Source organism: Pagrus pagrus (genome assembly GCF_965226575.1).
Source record: "Pagrus pagrus genome assembly, chromosome: 16".
Taxonomy (NCBI): domain Eukaryota; kingdom Metazoa; phylum Chordata; class Actinopteri; order Spariformes; family Sparidae; genus Pagrus; species Pagrus pagrus.
The window spans coordinates 4,127,513-4,146,543 of record NC_140200.1 but is presented as its reverse complement, the minus strand read 5'-3'; the positions used below and the strand labels follow the sequence as shown (position 1 = coordinate 4,146,543).

General features: G+C 41.9%; 1 protein-coding gene across 5 annotated transcripts; it reads right to left on the bottom strand.

The window, feature by feature from the left end:
- Nucleotides 1-45: 45 nt before the first annotated feature.
- Nucleotides 46-17,083, bottom strand: agbl5 (AGBL carboxypeptidase 5). Of its 5 annotated transcripts, XM_084378481.1 has the most exons (17): nt 16,888-17,083; nt 15,337-15,624; nt 15,043-15,214; nt 14,753-14,919; nt 14,446-14,623; nt 14,099-14,277; nt 11,835-12,378; nt 11,223-11,392; nt 10,729-10,864; nt 10,365-10,582; nt 10,045-10,247; nt 7,581-7,757; nt 4,243-4,385; nt 4,090-4,142; nt 3,755-3,948; nt 2,545-2,678; nt 46-2,029 (listed from the first exon to the last, which is right to left on the bottom strand). In XM_084378481.1, exons 2-17 carry the CDS (start codon nt 15,549-15,551, stop codon nt 1,952-1,954), a joined length of 2,961 nt encoding a protein of 986 aa, XP_084234607.1. In that variant the 5' UTR covers nt 15,552-15,624; nt 16,888-17,083; the 3' UTR covers nt 46-1,951. The 5 variants fall into 5 exon arrangements, with proteins under 5 accessions (XP_084234607.1, XP_084234608.1, XP_084234610.1 ...); XM_084378482.1 differs by lacking the exon at nt 7,581-7,757; XM_084378484.1 differs by lacking the exons at nt 46-2,029; nt 2,545-2,678; nt 3,755-3,948; nt 4,090-4,142 and adding an exon at nt 8,399-8,568 and having other exon boundaries at nt 4,266-4,385; nt 16,888-17,081.
- Nucleotides 17,084-19,031: the final 1,948 nt, after the last annotated feature.

The window sequence follows — 19,031 nt, the reverse complement described above, 5'->3', positions numbered from 1 at the left end:
TGCACACTAGTTACACATGGAGGAAAAAAAAGGTTGTTTTTTTTTCAAGCTCATTTATTCATAGTTCAAGTTTGTTTCAAGTTCCAACACAGTATTATACCAGTCACAGTATAATTAATTTGGTAAAAGTCAGGTACATTTTCAAAAGACAACTCCTGTAACAGTTTTCATTACACAAAATATCTATCTATATATCATATTAATATATATGGTAATAAAGGATATGTTCCCATATTGGTGCGCTGTGGAGCAAAAAGCTTTAAAGGAATGTGATCGGGGACAGTATGTGTAATACAGATGGTGTGTATAAAAGTATTTAGCCACGTATAATTCTAGACTCTTAACACTCAAATCAAAGTAAAATAACTTCTTAGATGCAGCTTTGGCAACAATTTAAGCCAAAAATCTGTTTAAGGTCTGTTTTTGTCAATGTTTGTTCATTTCTTTTATTAAATCTAATTTACTCAAAGAGCCATTCAGAGCCTTGGAAATGATATGCTTATATATTTTTTATATAATCTTGCCTTTATTGTCCTTTTTAACTAGCAGCTGGACCCTGGTACGAGTATTTATCCTCTAATGACTTGCCACATATGGCTCTGAGGAGATGTCCATTCTCCACGAGAATGCTTAAAACAACTGGCTTCACTTTTGATAATGTGAATGTACACTGCTCAAGAAAACTAACACTTAATCGTCACAGTATAACACGTCAGTCAGTCAGTTAAACTTCAGTGATATCAATCTGTCCATTTAGGAAGCACAGTTTCACCTGCTTCAGTGCAAATGAAAGCGACAACAGGTGCAATGGAGAGGCAAAACCCAGATAACCCCATAAAGGGAATGGTTTTGCATGTGGTGGCCACAGACAGTTGCTCTCCTTATCCTTCCTGACTGATTCTTCACTAGTTTTGTGTTCTGCTAGTGTCCTTGTCACTACTGGCAGCCCAATCAGGTTGCACAGGTAGTCCAGCTCCTCCAGGATGGCACATCCATAAGTGCAGTCGCAAGAGGGTTTGCTGTGTCTCCTAGCACAGTCTCGAGAGCATTGAGGAGATACCAGGAGACCGGCCGTCACAGGAGAGCTGGACAGGGCCGTAGAAGGGCATCAACCCAGCAGCAGGACTGGTATTTCCGCTTTTGTGTGAGGAGGAACAGGAGGAGCACTGCCAGAGCCCTACAAAATGACCTCTAGCGGTCCAGCCTTAATTTTTTTGAGCAGTGTATTATAATAAAGGGTTTGAAGACTTAACTCAATGCTGTTTTACATTTCATTCTCTCTGCTGATCAGTGTCAAAGTCCAAAGGGGACGGATACTGTTTACACTCACTATATGCAAAGTATCTGGAATAATCACATTAAATACACACTTCACTCCAACATTTGTGTCTAAACTCACAATGGAAATAATGAGGTGTCTAAAGGTGCTGCCGTGCTCGTCTGTGTGAAAATCAACCCTTTTTCTGTGAGAGGCTGTGAAAATACTTATCAGTGCGTAACAGTGTTGGTCAGAGTGCATTAAACACGTTTTCGGGGGAAGCAGGAGGAAAGGACTCAAATGACAAAAACAGATATGTGAGTTCAATGATAGTAGCTGAAATGTTAACAGATATTTCAAGTCTATTAATTAGTCGGACAGTTTGTATGTCTCCCTTACCTCAGCCACTGCTGTGGTTTCATTGAGTAAGGCACTTAACCCTCACCCACATCAAGCTGCCCAATAGTTGTACAGTATTGGTTGAACCCACCATGAATCTTCTGTACAGTTCCAATAAATAATGTTCAAAATGTTGTATTGCACGTTAAGATAACCCAAATAATCGTCCTGTGATGATAATGCCCCCACGTTTCCCATTGTTAATGCTTTTGATCACAATATGGTGATTCACACTCACAGTAAGGAAATACAAACATACAGTATTGACAAAAAACCTCTGCGTCTGTGCAGTTCCTAAGCTTCTCCACACAGGGTCACTGTCTCACACATGTTCACGGTCTCAGGTAGAGGCAGGACCGGAGCTTCCTCTACCTTAAAAAGAGAAAACCATACAGCCTTGTTACAGTTTACTGATTTGATTCGTTTAGTTTCAATATTCATTCACGGATAAGTTCACCTAAAAATAAAAATTTGGGTTAAGTTTCATGGTCCAAAAACATATCTAGAAAAAAACAAACAACAAGAAGAAAACCACTGAACAATAAACACATGAAATGGCTACAGCTCCTCCAGCTTACTCCAAGTCTCTGGAAGCCAAAAGATCCCACATTGATTTAAAAAGACATTATTTCCCCCCCTTTAAGGCCAAAATGTTCATTATAGCTGCAATGCTAATAGCATTAGCGCGCATCCAGTCTGTGGAGAGTGCAGGAGGTTGACCTCGTGTCAAAGCAAATGTTGTTTTTTTTGTTTTAAAAAGTGTTTTGTTGACTTTGAAACTTCATCTGACTCTCAACAGCATGTCCATGAGTAAATAATGACTGAATTTTCATTTTTGGGTGGACTTATCCTTTAATGCTATACGACACATTGTGTGTGTTTATCACCTGTTTCACACTTTCATCCGTCTCTAGTGCGGTTTCTATAATAGTACTTCCTGTGTAGTGGAGACTCCTGTCTGTGCTCTTCTTCATTAGTGCTTTAGAGGCCAACTGTAGGGCGCCCTCTTTCCCCGATACACCTGTGAAGCAAAATAAAGTGATGTTAACTTGCTAGATACTGTATGTTATTGTTATAAGATGAAACCCAAAAATTGTCTAAAAATACTGAAGTGGGGTGCAGCAGTTTGGAAATTGCATAACATTTCACAGACAGGTGATTTTGAAGATTAAGTCACCAGATATTTCTCTGCCTCACTAAAACTAACTGCATTATTGTTGTTATAGCTGTCACAGCTGAATAATAACATCAGTATCAGGCTCAAAGCAACAACGCTAACAGGGTTGGAAGGTGTGATGTCGTTTATCATGTTAGCTTCAAGTGTCAGGATGTTAATATTTGATAATTAGCACTTAACACAAAGTACAGCTGAGGGGAATGTGAATAATTTAGTCAGTATTTGGTGAAATAAATAAATAAACTATAGCTGCTGCGCAGCGATGGGTCAGGTCGGCAAATTTAGGCAATTCTGAGCAAGAAACAGGAGAATGGGAAGACAAGACAGTTGTCAACAATGTTCATTTTGGATCACTTGAGGCTTGAACCCACAACTTCTGGAACCAAAGACGGTCATTTATCGCTCTGAGCTAATTGGCAAGTGGCAAAACAACAGTGGCTTCACAAATTGAGTAAGCCATTCACTGTTGTGCAGGCAGATTTGAAACCACTGTAAAAAATTCAGTTAGGAGGAATATTGACATGTCACATTGTCACATGCTAATATTTACATATAAAAATTATGTATTAAAAAACATAAAAAATAATGAAAAATTAATAAAAAATATTTAGAGATGTAAAACGTAAAAACAAGAGGCGTATCTCATGCAGCCAGTGTAGTTACATGATCCCACACTGATTTTGAGTCAATTGATCACATGACCTGGAAGCTATTGAGCTAACATGCTAATATTTACATATAAAAATTAATAAAAAATAACAAAAATTACTAAAAATATTTAGAGATGTAAAACGTAAAAACAAGAGGTGTATCTCATGTAGCCAGTGAACAATTTCCCTTTAAAGGTCATGTAGAACACAGTCACTGTTCAGGTAACTACCTCTCAGCCAAACAGAGTTAACATGTGTAGGTCTACATGCCTGACAGTGACAGATGTCGATGGAGGCCGGGTCTAATCAGCTTCCAGACCTTCATGGTAGCTGACTCGTCTTTATCTCCGGGCGAGACGGGGCTAATGCTGGTGGGGGATGTTTTACTGTCATGTGCGGGAGGGGTTTCAGTCGACCCCGTCGTCCGGATGGGGATGCGGCTCGTATGAGGTTGCAGCTCACACCTGGGCAGGCAACAGACAGGTTAATATTTGTCATCACTTACTTTTCTATATGGGTTTCACTCCATTTGTGAACTGAAACGCTTGTTTGACTTCTACGGCTTAAAAGCTGCTCTGAAGACACTTAGACACGATTGGACTCACTTGCTAAATTTGATGGAAGAAAGGATGTGTTCAGGCCCCGAGTCTTTAGCAGCCTGTGACAGATGGAGACATCGAAATGATACTTCATAATGTTCTTTATAGGATATACTGTAGAAAAACTCTCTGTGAATGAGCCAGCAGGAGTCAGCTAACCTCTGTGCGTGCCTCTGCGGGGTGATGAGTGATCGTAAGAGCTCGGCATCCTCTCCCCACACGCCCAGAACGCATGGGGAAAGGCGTTTTGGACCAACTCGCTGAAGTGGATCCACCAGCCTGAAAGTCTGGGCAGCTGACGCCTGTTAACCAGATGAAGGGACATAAATACAACAAAACAGAGAGTGGAAACCTACAAATAAGGAAGATGAACCTGAACTGTAGTCACAAAAGAGCTGCACTGTAAAAAGAGATTACACACACAGAGGCGATAGAGATTAGAGGACCCACACACAGTAGTTGCTTCACAAAGGGCTAGTTTTTATTCCAGAGGTTAAACAGAGAGGCAGTAAAAGACAGCAGCACATTCAAGAAAGGTGATATTCGTAAAGATGTTGCACAGACAAACACTTAGTCTGGTATAGAAGGTCAGCACCACATTAAAGGAAACTGGCACAGTTCTCATCAGGAATATAAAGCAGAGAGACCTAGTGAGAAAGTGACTATGCATACAGTGTGTTTCGGCCGAAAGCTTTTCATTTTTTTTTTTTTGTCTTTCTGGATGAAGATCATAAGCTTTAAGGGCAGAGACCACTGGGAAACAGGACATCAAAGTTCACAGTGAGAAAGCAGAAGAAAAACTACAGTACACACTCCCAGTTTTTCAGGGCACTGATCTAAAGTGGAAAGCTCATAATACATCCTTCCCACTGTGCTGAATGCAGTGGGCAGAGGCTACATGAAAATCATAGATATTAAAGGAGCATTACGTAAGACTTTTATGTCCCCCGGAGCACAAAATGAACATCAAATTTGTTGAAAGAGTTTTCAACACTGGCACTAGTTATTTTTTTTATGTATTTGCTCTAATTTGCTAGCTTTTTCCTTTGTGAAAAGGTCGACCAAAGTCCCGAATATGCCCCTTTAACTTAATGTCAAACCATCATCTGGTTTTACATATATATGTATATATATAGGTTGTTTAACCATACAGTGTTTTAGGCCCGTATACTCACAAAGCCACTCAATTATAAATGAATGATCCCTATTTTTCCCCTCTTTGTTGCACCTACTGCTTACAACAGCCACCAGAGGAAGGCACACAAAGTCTCACAGCACTGGAACAGAATAAAAAGCTACAGCAAATCAAGGCCAGACCTTCTGAAACCTATTTCAATCTAATCCATTAATTATCCGGTTTATCTGCTGCTCATAAAACCTCTTCACACACTCTCTACCTCTGCATCTAAAAAGTGGTTGGTTCTGAAACACGGGCCTTCATCAAGTACTTGGATGACGGCACACAAAACCGAATCACAGACGAAATATTATAATTTCCACAATTAATCTATGAGGCTCACGTTTACACCAAGACAACCATAAGAATTTCTCACCTCTGCTAACCACAAAATATATTAAGTTTGACCATCGACAGCCTAGTACATACCTGCCAAGTTTCATTTACACTAGGAAACACACAAATGTGCTTGAATAAATAATGATCAATGCTTATCTTCACCAGTTTGATGAAATGTAATTAAATTAAAAAAAACTTTACACTTTATTTACACCATAATCAATATTGGTATCTTGTTAGAAAATTATAAACACGTGCCAACTTTGACTTAGTCAAAACGCTCAAACACAGAACCAAACAAAGTGTTTTTATACGATATTGCTTGTTGGCAAACAGCTCCTTAAACCGTCCACGACCCTTTTTATCCCACAGGAAACTTAAAGGATTTAGTCAGCGATGGTCCACGTGAGGTTTCTGGCAGTAGGCTACACTGTGAACATCATAATGTCACGACCAGGACTGGACTGACACTGGAATGATACAGGTTACAGAACTATTAAAGGAATTAACCATTTCCTTACATACAAAAACTGAACCACAGTCCTTTTTTAAATGGGAATTTCAGTGACTAGAAATTAAAATGTAGTCTGCACAATGCTCTGTCCTTCTCTGAACAGACTCTAAATATGACTACATGAGCAACTTGCACCGTTTTACATAAACATCACAGAGCCAAAAAAAAAAAAAACTCATTGAAAAAAGGGAAAAAAGAATAGAAAGTGCTTTAAAAGATTTTACAGATGTGCAACACGGCAAAAGTAAAAGTATGTAATTCATACTGTAGCTGATCCCATTAAAACTTAACATAACTGTGAAAAGAAGAAGAAGCCCTGGCTATTTCCCACACATCAGCACAGTAACATGGAGATTCGTCTCAGCTTATTACTCGTATACAGACTGAAAAAGAGACATATTTATTGTAATGTGATCCATTAGTATAATCGTTTATATATTAATGCATTATGCATATACTGTATATTCTGACGTCCTAGGCAACAATGTAGATTATGTAGCCAAACAACTGTCTCTGGTTTGCTAAACATTTCACACACTAAACTGTCAACTGCTTCGTTCAGTAAAGAACACGCACAAGAATTAATAGAAGCAATGGTTGATTCAATGCCGGCAATGAAACCCAAAAAACATTTTTCAACATATTTCAGTCAGAATTGAGATTTGAGGAACAGTTGGGACTCTGATGTGTTATATTATTCATCCTAAGGTGCTAATACTGGAGATACATGTCATTACAGAGATATGTGCAGAAGGAAAAACAAGAATATTTGAGGCAAATTTAGGAGAGCTAGCACCAGTGATGTTTCTCACACACAACCTCACACACACACACTAGCACTTGTTTCGACCACAGACTGTGTATAAAGACGGATGACACAACAGCTCCCCAAAAGTGAAGCCAAAACATCTTGATCGCCCCCTGGTGGCTGGCTGCAGTACCGGTCATAAGGTCAAACTAAAAACTCAAAGTACACATCAAACAATGGTTCCTATAATTGTAGGTACTTCTAAGTACACTGATGTATCTTGGATATGTCACAGGTGCAAGGTGGCAGCACCCATATCTGAGATATTTTGGTTTCATGTTCATACAGCGGGAGGAAGTTGATACACGTTGTCCATCTTTATATACAGTCAGTGGTTTTGACCTACATGGAGTGCCAGGCAGGTGCATGTTTCTGTAAAGACATACATCTGAAAACATGTCTTGTCTGGTACTCCAGGCAACTTTAAGAGCTTGCACGCACTCTGTTCAACACACCCACAAACACACACACACAGCTAAGCCCAACCTCTCACAGGTTAGTTTAGACTCAGTCCTGGGTGGGCCCAGCTGGAGCACTGGTGGCTGGCGGCAGGCCCTGAAGGAGCAGGGGACTCAGTTTGGAGAGCAGCCCGGGGCGGGGCAGAGCCTGCAGGGAGGGGAGCAAGGTGGAGAGGCTGGGGGACTGGAGGGAGTACAGACCTGTCATACTAACGGAGGCCGGGAGGGGACAGGTCCCCGCCGCACACACGGAGGAAGACGAGGACGAGGAGGAGGAAGGGGGTGAGAGTGGGGGGCGGGAGGGTGTGTGGCTGTTGCTGGGAGACCGTAGGATGGAGCGGTGGTGGGGGGGGCGTCTCTTCTCCTGAGGCTTAGGGTCTACGGAGAGGGAGACACACACACCGGCTCAGAGACATGCAAGGGACTGTGTGCACACAAAAACATAAAGGTGGCTACTTGTTGAAACTTCACAGGAGCCATGTTCTGAGACAAACAACGTCCAGGTGCTCCGAGTAAGAAAACCGAGGAAATTGTATGGAGAGAGAGATGTCTCAAAAGTATTTGTAAATGCATGAACCGTGATCCACAAATATGTCACGATTTTACAAATGACTCGTGACTTGTAAGTTGCCATTTAAATAAATGTGCCATGATTTGTAAAAATACGTAATACTCTGTGTGTGAGGTATTAAATCTGCATTTGTAGATTGAGCGATTAACACATTCATTCATTCTGCCGATGACTTAATTTTGAGACATTCGTTTCACCTGTCTGCGATCCACATACACACAGGTCCTGATCCACACGTGTGCCCCCCATGTTGGTGTCTACGTGACTAATCGGTACAAATAGGTTTGAAATCGGTCCAGTAGATCGCCTCAGCCGGTATGTGGGCCTGCAAGATAATGCTTGAGGGCAATCAGCATGCGCAATCACTTCTCTTATAAAGTCACTCATTTAATAAATAAACTGTCTCACTGTCAAGCAAGGAAGGCATTTTCAAATGATTTGTACTTACTAAAGCAGTCACAGCGAGGAATTCTCCTTGTCCAGCTATGATGTCAATGTCAGTCAGGCTCACTGATTTTTCCTGGATGCACTCGAGCCATCGAGGCAGAGCCAGAGTACAACACTGCCGCCTAGTGGCGATGGGGTGGGGGGTTGGGGAGCACACGTGTGGATCAGGAGCTGTGTGTGTGTGGATCGTAGAAAGGCGAAACAAATTTCTCAAAATTACATCATCTTCATGATGAATGACTGCGTGTATCGCTCCATCCACAAATGCAGATTCAACACTTCACGCACAGAATTGCAAATCTACAAATGACATTTCATGAAAAATACACACACATAAAGTAAAGTATTTTTAGAAATTACAAACAATATATTTACAAAAAGACAAGATTTTTACAAATCATGGCACATTCCTTTAAATGGCAACTGGTCACGAGTAAGAAATTTTGTGTTAGTGGATATAAAAACTAATGTGTAAATCGTAGAATAATTATGGATCATGGTTTGTGCATTTACAAATACTTTAAAGACATATCTCCCTCCATAAGAATGTGTATGATGGGGAATCTAAGTTGAAAAAGATGTTATTTTCTACCATAATAATTTGGTACAATTTGGTCTTAGTGCTCGGGAACAGGGCTCATGTGGTTTCATGTTCAGTCAGGGTTAAACTCATCTTCAGTGGTGACATAACAAATGCACACACATTAGCAACAGGTGGGGTCATGCAGGGGCCATGCAGACAGTTCCAGGACATGGATCCTTTTGTCTCTCAAATGAGGCTGACCCCAAACCTGGGTCCAGTTTTACATCACCATCGCAATAAACCTGAAGCCGACTGTCACACAAGCCCCATTCGCCCCCAAATACTGCATCTATATGTGAAAAAGTGTCTGTCATCCTGTCTGTCCTACCGACTCTTTCTGCCCAAAAACAGTGTCTGCTCCTGCAGTTTCACTCCCCATGTCTTTGTCACCTTCCACTATTGTGTTGTCGTTGTTACTGTCTTTGGCAACTTGTATTTCAGAAAATCACTGCGACGGTCAGCCCGCCCGAGACTTCAGGGAACTTCCCCACCCCGAAAACAGCATCCCTCCTCACGAGTGAGAACCAGACAGCGTCTGCAGCTATTCACTGATGGCGATTATGTGATGTCATTTAGAGTAAAAAACATAACTTTGTCCCTTTCCATGATGCATGGTGGGTCAGGATCTCAATCACAACACATTATAACAGCATCCATATGATTATAAACAGTCGGCAGATACATGTTTAGATTTACAGGTGGAAAAAAAGACAAACAGATCTCAACTTTATGATGTGCACCATCACACCTCTTTTGGTTCCTGTATGAAATGACACACTGGAGCGGCTTTATGCCGCCGCTGCTTGGTTCAGTGTGAACAAACAAAGGCAGCATAAAGGTGAGCCTTTGTTGCGGCGATAATGCAGAATCTTTGTGTGAAAAGGGCTACACAGACACATCAGCCAGCCTTTAGCCATTCTTAACAACCCCAATAGCAGAAAGAGAGGATGGTACCAAGTAAGAGAGAAGAGAAGAAAAACAGAGAATAGCTGAGGTACACCCATGGAGAGCTGATAGAAAATGCCAGCCAGCAACACAAGCAGATGGTTGAGAGATCATCTTACCTCTGACTGGTCCAAGTGTCTTGTTGCCTCCACGTCCGCCGCCGTGCATGCTGTTGTTCTGCGCGTGAGTTCGGGATGGGGGGCAGCCGAAAGTAAAGCTCGGGGAGCTGTGCATCTTTGGGGAGGGCGTCTGGCTGCTGCTGCTGTGGCTGTTGCAGCGAACACGACTGAGGGTGTTCTCCGACGCTGAGCCGGACAGACAGCTGCCCAGAAAATCGAGACAAATGCAAAAAAAGTATGATCCAAGTATATTTGACTAAGAGACGGAGCAAACTGAAGTTTCTTTGAGTCGCAAATAAATTAGATGTGAGTAAACTCACCTATTGAAGCTCTTTGGCGGTGATGCCTTGCTGCCATTGTGGTGTATTCTTAATGGAGGATGAGCGTGGATGTGTGAGTTCAGGCCTTTGGTGTTGCGGACATGCTTGAGGATCCAAGCTCGAAGGTTGGTCAGGCAGCTGTGCTCAGACAGCACCAGCCGTGGCCAGGGGTTACACTCTGCCATATCCAGGGCTGAGACAGCCACGGCACGCCCAACCTGATGCACAACATCAATTGGTTCACTTCAGAATTGCCTTTAAATTTCAAGGTACATTTGGTTTTGCAGTTTTTTTATATATATCCAAAACATTAAAACTGAAAAGAAACGTAGCCCACAAAGAGAAAAAACTCTTGTTTTCCGACCTGTTCAAATATTTCTGGAGTGTATTTTGGAGGGAATGATGGAGGTGGAGGTGGGGTTGCCCGTCCATTGTCATGACAAGCAGGTGGGATGGTGTTCATGGTTTTTCCTGTGTTGTAGTTGCACTCCAAGGTGTAGCTGTGGGGGGCCAATATGAGAAACATGTTAAAATATACATTTACAGCTTGGGAAAAAATAAACATTAGAGTGGACATATGAGTTGATATCGGTAATTTACATTCAATGTAATGGCTGAGGAAGAAATTCAGTACAACACAAAATTATTAAAGCACAACTAGGTGTTGCTACAGCTGTTGTTTTTCAAATGTAAACTGCATTTTGACAGTTAAACATGAGTAGAAGTGCCATGAAAGAAACCTCATCAACAGTGGGATGATCACTTTTTGCTTAATTTTCGCACTCCAAAATTGTTAAAAAACGTCTACAAAATAGGTTTACAAGCTGTTGAAGTTCTGTAAATCCTTCGAAATCTGACCTGTGAAGCAGCCCGATGGCCTTGTGAATGGCCACCCGCCCGCTGCCTTCTTTAGACTGGCCGTCTCTCTTGTCTCGTGCATACATGTTCTTCTCCGAGAAGTTGCAGCCCAGGAAATCAAAGTGGGCAGAGTTCACAGCGATAAGCCTCGGATACAGCATGTTCTCTACCTGCAGAGGAAGCAGTGTTGCAGGAGCTTAGATGTGTATTTCAAAAAAGTGACAGTACCCTATCTGCACTCGCTGCCATATGAGGATAAACAAATATGTCAAGGACACGATTCAAAACATCTGTATTAGTTTGACTGAAATGAGAAAAACTTGCTGCTAAAATAACAAAGGAAACTAGAGTTGTTCCAATTCCAACACCAGTATTGGCAATATCTGACTTTGGATAACCCCAACAATAAAACGGCGATATGTTCAGTATGCAAGGCCGTAATTTCAAGGGGTGGTACAAGGATCGGTACTCGTAATGGCCAACACCCAAAGCCCAGGTATCGGATTCGGTATCGGGACGGAAAAAATGGTATCTCTAATGGAAACTGAATGTTATCTGCCAATTTTCCAAAAATACTACAAAGGGAGGCTGAGTAAAGTTTATAACTCTTACCTGCTGGCTCTCATCAGGAAGGTTATTTCCATACATGAAGCAGCCCCGTTTGGAGGCGTGGCCATGTAAGTCCACATAATATGCCACACCCCCCTCCTGCGGTGGAATCGATTCCTGTTCCTGTTGCTGTTCCTCCACCTGAGGTACAGTTACTTCTACAGTGACAGGAGCTACGCTCTCTGAGGAGCTGGATGATCTGTTCTGCTCCCCCTTCCCCATCTCTGGGCTGACCCAGACATTTTCCTCCGTCACCATGGGAACATCTGGCACTTCTGGATTTGCGTCCTTCTCTGCATTTCGTTGGTTCAGGCTTACTTCAAGAGCAGTGAAAGGGGGAGACTGATGCTGGTTGGTGGGTTTGGTGTTGAGGGGAGTGGTCTGTGTGTGTGAGGAGCTGTTACAGTGATTGGTGGACTGGGGATTGTGCAGGCGGTTGTGTGTGTGGTGGTAGAGCAACAGTGCTTTGGCTCCATAAATGGAAGGGTGCAGCTCAGGGCTGGGGTTTAGGTATTGTCTGTTCAGGTTCACACCCCTGGAATCAGTCCTGTGAAAAGACAAAAAGAGACGGTCTACTATTACCTTAAAAACAGTAACATCATTACCGTACATTTCTGCACCGCAATAGGACTTTGAACTCACTGTCACGTGCTGCATTTAGCAACATTTAATGGCTATTTTCTCACAGTTACTATGTGATTTTTTTTTTTTTTTTTTTTCAGATAAACAGAAGATAAAGATGCACATGTTCCTGACAATCAAAAGAAGAAGCATACACCGACACTCTGACAGAGTAGTGTCACTGTTACTGATACCCCTAATACATCATTGTCTGAGATGCAGGTTAACCTGTGACGCTGGTTTAACCTGTACCTGCTGAAAGGGTCAGCATGTGAAATCCGACCTGGCTCCTCTAACCTTTACCTGGCCAGCAGTGTGTTTAAATGTATTTAAGTAACTAGGTTACAGCTGGCTTTGTGAGAAACCTGACTTCTCCAGCCTTGAAGAAGCTGATTCCTTGGGAGTGTATACAAGTCACCAGGTTTCCAATCAGCTTTTTACATATATACATGACGTTGACTTCAGACAGGGAATTTATTTCTGTGACAACAGAGCAGCAGGATGATAGGATATTTTTTCACGTGGCGATACATTTTTATACTCCAAGACCAACAATACGTGGCCTCAAGAAGTCTAATCAAGTCCGTTTCCACCACTGAGAATATTTGCAATTCAGAAACACTCACACTTTAAGGATAAACTGTGTTCTCTCACTACAGCCTGTCCTCTCACACACAGTTAAAGTAAATAAGTAATGCATCCAACATAGGTGCAGAGGAAAAATCTAATAACGGCAACCAAGTTGTTTACAGTGCAGGTAAACAAAATCTCCAATTTCCTGCATAACCTGACTGTTTAAAGAAAAAACTACACTACTTATCAACTCATACAAGCAACTCTAACCCTAACTGCTGAAACTCTAACTGAATATTAACTTAACTGCAGTCCTACTGCAGGCTCTGCCATATAATGAGATACAGCAAAATAGCAGAACGGTGTAGCAAAGATGGCTGCCATGGCTGTGTTTGCCGAGCTGAAGTTCAGAGACGAATTCAGAGAAAAAAAACAGCTTTAATGTAGAAAATAATCTGAGTTCTCTGATCAATGGAATTTATGATCTGAACACAAACATATTGCAACTTCAAAGCAAGCTGGTGGACCGGGAAAAAGCCTGCAGAGACTGTGCAGAAGGGTGAGGAAGGAGAGGAGCCAGAGGATCCTAAAAACTAAACTAAAAAAGTTCAACCACCAACTAAAATATCCAAAACCTAAAACACGTTGGGACAGTGCTTGACAGGATGACGGCACTGTTTTGCCCTTTAGCTGTAATCAATTTAAATCAAGCAGCTACAGGTGTGCCTGACTCACTGTTGACACTTAGGTAAAGACGAAAAAATAAAATGCTCCTCTCAAAAGAAAAAAGAAACAAGCAAATGAGCTGGTGACAAAAATGATCAGTGCAGTATGAGAGTGCATGAAATCAGACATCCTATTTATAAAACCTTTCAAAAACACATTACTTGAGAAAAAGCAAACTCTTTCATATATAAATAACACATCAAATATTTACAAGAAACAAGAAGTGCATAAAGTGATGCAAACCATGTGATCAAGACCAGAGATTAAACTATGCCAATCACTGAGCCAACAAGTGTTCACACTGTTGCTGTGGGAAGGGTGCATGTGGCTACATGTGCAGTCGTTACCTGTAGTGCCCACGAATAACCCCGTCTGGGTTGAGCATGGGAATGAGCTTGAAGACAAACATGTTTCGAAGCGCATGAGCACGAGGGTCGTCTCTTCTCAGGATAAAGTTGAGGAAACCATTAAACACAAAGGATGAGGGAGTCTCCCCGGGGTGCACTCGGCTGCTGAGAAAAAACACCTGCAAACACAAGCAGACACACGATGGCCGAGGGTCAGCGTCACTGTTTTGACATTATTCAGTGATTTCACATCAGCCTCAGCCTTAAGTGTTGTCAATAAAGCCATTAAAGGTGTCAAGTTACCAAAGGAAATACTGATTGTGTGTTTGTGTGTAAATGAGTGTTACCCTTTTGCCAGGGAAGCGGTGTGCTCTTGGAGTGTTGGTGTCGGGAAACAGCTTCGGCAGACGTGGTTCTCTCTCCTCTTGCATCCCGCTGCAGTTGGTCACAGTGAGCAGGTCCACCCTGTTGCCATCTACAGAGTTGCACAGCAACTCCCTATGATAATACACACTATCCAGTGCACTGATGGTGAGAGCAGTCGAGGATGGAGAAAGAAAGAAAAAGGCAGAAATTGTACAAATTAGAGGGGCAGAGAAAAAGAAAGCAGCTAATTAAGGTAAGTACCAAACGACATGTATTGTTGTGTTTTACCTGCTTGGACTGAGCTGAGCAGCATTGGGGAAGCTCTTGTCTATCTGCTGCAGCATCTCCTGGCACTCATTGTAAGAGAACGGGAAGCAGAAGGAGAAGTAGGTGGTCGCCCCTCTCACCTCCAGCAGCCGGTGAGTGAATGAGAGGATGAACTGGTTATCTACAATCTGGAAAGAAGAAGAGACATATTATTAGAAAGATAATAATAGCTGTCAGGAAGCCAGACTGACAGCACTCCGCCTCGCTGGCTCCTCTACCCGACAGCCTCAGAGGACATGTACAGTATATACCTCAGATGTGGGTCTGTCACGGATCCTTTCCCACCGGTTCTTGCCAGGTAAAGTGCGTACGAGAGGAGCCATGCCCTGGCTGTAGAGCTTCCTCTGGTTGTTCATGTTCATCACATTGATCTTCAGTAACTTCCCGGGTGCTGCACCTCGTATGCTGAAGTAAAACCATGATCTGAAACAGAAAAACATGATTTGGCATGTGATAAGAGATGTAACACAGTGTGCGAGCAGTGTGCAGCAAGTGAACATGTGAGTAACATGAAATACTTCCTACAAAAGCACACGTTTTCTCACCTGTTGCCATTCTCGTGTTCTGTGCCGCCACAGTCTGGCTGTGTCCACACATTGAACTCATAGTCAGGGCTCAGGTTTGACCCTGAGAGGCCAGTCCCACTGGGAGCTACATCGGTCGGAGGGCTGGAGCTGCCCTTCTCCACCTTCTCCACGCGTGCCAGGTTCCCTGAGTCGAACTTGGAGCTGAACACAATATTACCGAAGCGAGCCTCCATGGTTCTGAACTCTGGCCTTTTCTCCCCCTCAGGTTCTTCGTGATATGCCAGTCAGAGGTCCGACATAGACAGGCTGTTATGAAATCAGACAGTTACAACACTGAGATGAAAAAATAAAGGAAGAAAAAGGCGTACTTCTGGCATAACATTAAATGAACCAAACTAAACTAAGATACGTGGATCCAACAAACTCGACTCTAAGATACTTCATCACATTTTTAAAACTGGTTCTGTGGCTGAAATTGCAACTCATTCAGTCCTGTGCAAGCTGCTGTGCTTGTAAACAGACAAAAACTATATGCCTCTCTCAGCAATGACCTACTGTGTGCCTGCCTGCTATATATAAAAATGGATGACCCTGACCGAACAACAAATTCCCTGCTTGCTCCGCTGCTCTCCAAAGCGGGTGTCATCATTTATTTAGCCAGTTAGTTTTTGTGACACCCAAACAGCACGCACGTTACTGGACGGCACAAAGAATGTTTGGTCATAATAAATATAAAATCAAATTGAATGACTACTTAAATGTTAATCATACATATTTTTTCTCGTCAAACCTTAAATTTAGAAGTGATCTCTTTGTTTTGATACCAGAAACAAATCTATTTGAACCACTTAGGTGTTAAATACGTATTTGTCAAAATTGATTTGCAGACATCTTTCATGGGTGGCTCCACACATAAACAACCTCTTACTAGTCTAAGATATGATAATAGGTATCTTTTAAGCATCTTAGATGCAAATCAACACATAACAGCGACAACCTGAGGCCAGTAGAGAAAATACAACCAAACTATATACAATAATTTCTAGTTTCAACCCATTAACAAACTACATTCCTGTGTGCACTGTGCCAGTGGCGCAGATACATTGTTCTGCTGCTGCTGGCTTAGCAGTAAAGACGACATGAATGCACCTGATGTCCTGCCACATGAAATAATGGCTGCTGTTTGATGTCACTGTCAAAGCAATAACAACGACAGCTGACCGAGATATTAGCTCGTAGTAAGGGGGAGTGAACTAACGGTGGCTAGCGTTACGGTCGCTTCACGAGATGCTTTCCTTTTCACACCATTTATACCGGAAAAATGCTCGCTGGCGTTTATAATTACCCCCAGTCTAAGCGCCCATTGTCTTACCGTTAATATTAAACACAGCTAATATCGCTAGCATCCGTTTTCTTGAAGCTACCGAGGCTAACTTAGCTGCCAGGCTAGCAGCCGTCGCTCGAAAACGGAAGTCGTTCAAGCTAATTCTCGGATTTTCGTCGTCGCATTGTGAACACATGAAGCGTCGTCAGTGCTCTGACACGATAAAATGCATTTTCCAGCCTTACTCGGTTATTTTCCATCGATGTCCATTTTTGTTTTCATCGTCCTTCTCAGCCCCTCAATTCATCCCTCTGAGTGCTGCGTTCACGTCTCTCTGTAGAAATGAAGACCGCCTGGAATTTTCGTTGTCTCGGCAACAAGTAACGTTCGCAGGAGGGGTGTCTTCACGGACTCCTTTTCTGGGCAGAGTTGTCGTATTAAGACACGTATTTCATTTGTTTTTTTTAACCAGTAGAAGGTAATACGATCAATAGTTCACACGGACACTATTTTACACTAATCTAGTGCCAAACAGTGTGACGCTATGACGTTATTTGGACTTTGTATGGTGGCCCTGCAGTGCAAAATACCCCAATGTTGCAGAAAACCAATGAACAAAAGCAATTAAATGACCAACTGCAATATAGAATAAAATAAATTAATTAAAACAAGCCTGAACCAACAGAAAAAATGCATAAACAATTTACAATGTATTAATGTAATGTGACCTGGTCGCGCCTCATTTAGTAACTGGGGCAAAGGTTGACAAAGTGGACTGTGAACCTGAAAAGTTACTCTTTAAAAGCATTCCTGCACACTGGCTCCTGAAGAATGTGTACTTCAGGTAATAGATCAGACTCCAAGACATTAATCACATCAAAATCTATGAAAAACTATGTGTGATAGCCGACAGCATAATACAGTAGCCATTATCGTAGAAAAAGTCTGAGGCACTCAAGAGGGTAATGGGTTAAAAATCCTTTAATTAATCATGGCTGTTACTTGGGCTGTTGGGCTCTTACATTCATAGGTTAGCAGACAGTCACATGATCAGTATAGCCAGTTAAGAAGTAACATGATTGGTCAAGATAACCACATAACAAGACCATACAGGTAGGTGGACTGTCACATGATCAGTATGAGCAGGTTGGTGGTCATATAAATAGGCATGTTTAGCAGAAAGCACCATTTTCTGTTTTTTGACGTTGTACATCAGCATAGTACAGAGATCTTGAGGTTGAGATATCACAGAAATAATTACAGGCGTTGATATAACCTCTACTTCAGCTGTCATAGAAATGCCTACTCAATTTCATGTAATGTCACAAGCCTACATTTTAATAGTTTGAGGGGAAACTAATCTAAAAATCACAACCCACAGATGTGTTAACCCAAATTTATAACATGTTTGAATATCTGTGATTCTTCAAGGCCCACATTTTCAAAAACACAGACAAATTAGTGCATGGCTTACCTTCTTCATTTCAAAACCAACAAAGTATTTTGGTCCTTGCCAAATTCTCTTCATTCCCTTGTTGTTTCGGAGAAGCATCACAGATCCAGCCGGAAGGAATGAGAACAGTTCTGTTAGCTGGCACCTTTTTGGGTTGGTGAAATATTGCACCCTGTTTTTTTTTTTTATTATTTATATGTGTATTTTGGCAGTTTGTATTTTGAAATGCCTTGTTCAATCTTTTTTGTGAAATGCCGACGGGGCTGTTGGCTTCGTCACGAAGCATTTTTTTCTAGCGTAGCTGCAGTTTTTGAGTTTGTTGAGGTAAAAAGCCGTTTCAGAGGTTTGTAATGGAGCCGCATCGTTGACATGATTGTTCTGTCTGTTGGCTGAACTGCTGGATTTACCATAAAGAAAATGATAACTGTATGGAGGCCACTCTTGGCTTCGATAGTATCCACAGGGACTTAATTATCTCATAACGGCTTATTTATCCTGAGAAAACAAAAGGTTTTTTCTTTTGAGATAAGAAGAAAAAAACCTTTCCAGGTCCAGTTTCAACAATTTCAGAGCAGTCGCTCAAAAAAATGTAAGTCAAATTGTTTGAGTATTGGACTTCAGTCATTGTTTGTTTGTTTGTTTGCTTTTGGCCTGTATATTGTTTCTGGCAATCTCTGCCCATATAACTGACACAGTTATAAAACATTTCTACTGACAGTGTGTGGTGGAGGTGGTGTTCAGAGCATATTTAAACACTGTAATGTCTCATATGAACCTGTGCTGCTGTGACAGGTGCTGGTATTGGCCCTCTTTGTGTTGGACCTGGATTCCTGGACAGAGATGTCTCCTTCACCTCCTTCTTTGAGAAGCTGTGCGCTCAGGAGGAGGTCAAAGAAATACATGTTAGCCATATAAGAGCTTCATGAAATATCATAC

Coding starts and splice junctions, on each gene's coding strand:
- agbl5 (XM_084378481.1), bottom strand. CDS start 15,551: ATGGAGGCTCGCTTCGGTAATATTGTGTTCAGCTCCAAGTTCGACTCA. Junction 3,949..4,089: donor TCTTCCATCAAATTTAGCAA/GTGAGTCCAATC, acceptor TTGCCTGCCCAG/GTGTGAGCTGCAACCTCATA. Junction 2,679..3,754: donor TCGACATCTGTCACTGTCAG/GCATGTAGACCT, acceptor TTTGCTTCACAG/GTGTATCGGGGAAAGAGGGC.